A 580-nucleotide genomic window follows, 5' to 3' on the forward strand; every position below is an offset into this window, starting at 1 on the left:
ACGTTCGTCTAGATGGTGTGAATCATCGATAAGATCCGGTTTAAAAGAACGATTCATTCGCGAATCTGGGCGAGGAAGCAGCTGCACCGGTGGTGTGTGTCCGTGTCGTGTTTTCAGCTGTTGCTTATGTGTGTGTGTGTTTCACCGATGGAGTCGAACAGTGCGGGGTACGGAGCGGGATTCGATCTCATCAAATTCATCAAACAGCCTCAAACGATCATACGATTCCTCAGCTGGGTGAGTGACAGGTGTCACGTTCAGCTCATCATGATCAATAATCGACTGATCACTGGTGAAATGGGTTTAAAGCGTAAAATATTGAGTCCTTCACGAGTTTAGCGGCACTTTTTACTGCTTTAATGATGTTTAATCTAATACTGTTATGTTTGAACCCTGATACATCACGGAGACGTCTATTTTACATCTGCAAGACGTATTTTTTAGAGCGTTTGCTCATCTGAGATTGATGCATCTACAGGACGTTTCCTATCAGATGTCAAATAGACGTTTAGATGATGTCTTTAAGATGTTTATGATGTAAAACTGACATCTCAGAGACGTCTATCAGATGTTTGCACAC

The 580-nt window shown here is 42.6% G+C and overlaps 1 protein-coding gene across 1 annotated transcript in view; it reads left to right on the forward strand.

Annotated features, from left to right (window-relative positions):
• Nucleotides 1-62: 62 nt before the first annotated feature.
• LOC107567624 (synaptogyrin-2-like) overlaps nucleotides 63-580 on the forward strand; it is an 8,730-nt gene continuing 8,212 nt past the window's right edge. The window contains exon 1 of the mRNA XM_016253327.1: nucleotides 63-292. Within this exon, the coding sequence (XP_016108813.1) occupies nucleotides 127-292 (166 nt within the window). The 5' untranslated portion in view covers nucleotides 63-126. The remainder of the gene's footprint in view (nucleotides 293-580) is intronic.

This window comes from Sinocyclocheilus grahami, unplaced genomic scaffold (assembly GCF_001515645.1).
Source record: "Sinocyclocheilus grahami isolate Dianchi unplaced genomic scaffold, SAMN03320097.WGS_v1.1 scaffold1175.1, whole genome shotgun sequence".
In the NCBI taxonomy this organism is placed as follows: domain Eukaryota; kingdom Metazoa; phylum Chordata; class Actinopteri; order Cypriniformes; family Cyprinidae; genus Sinocyclocheilus; species Sinocyclocheilus grahami.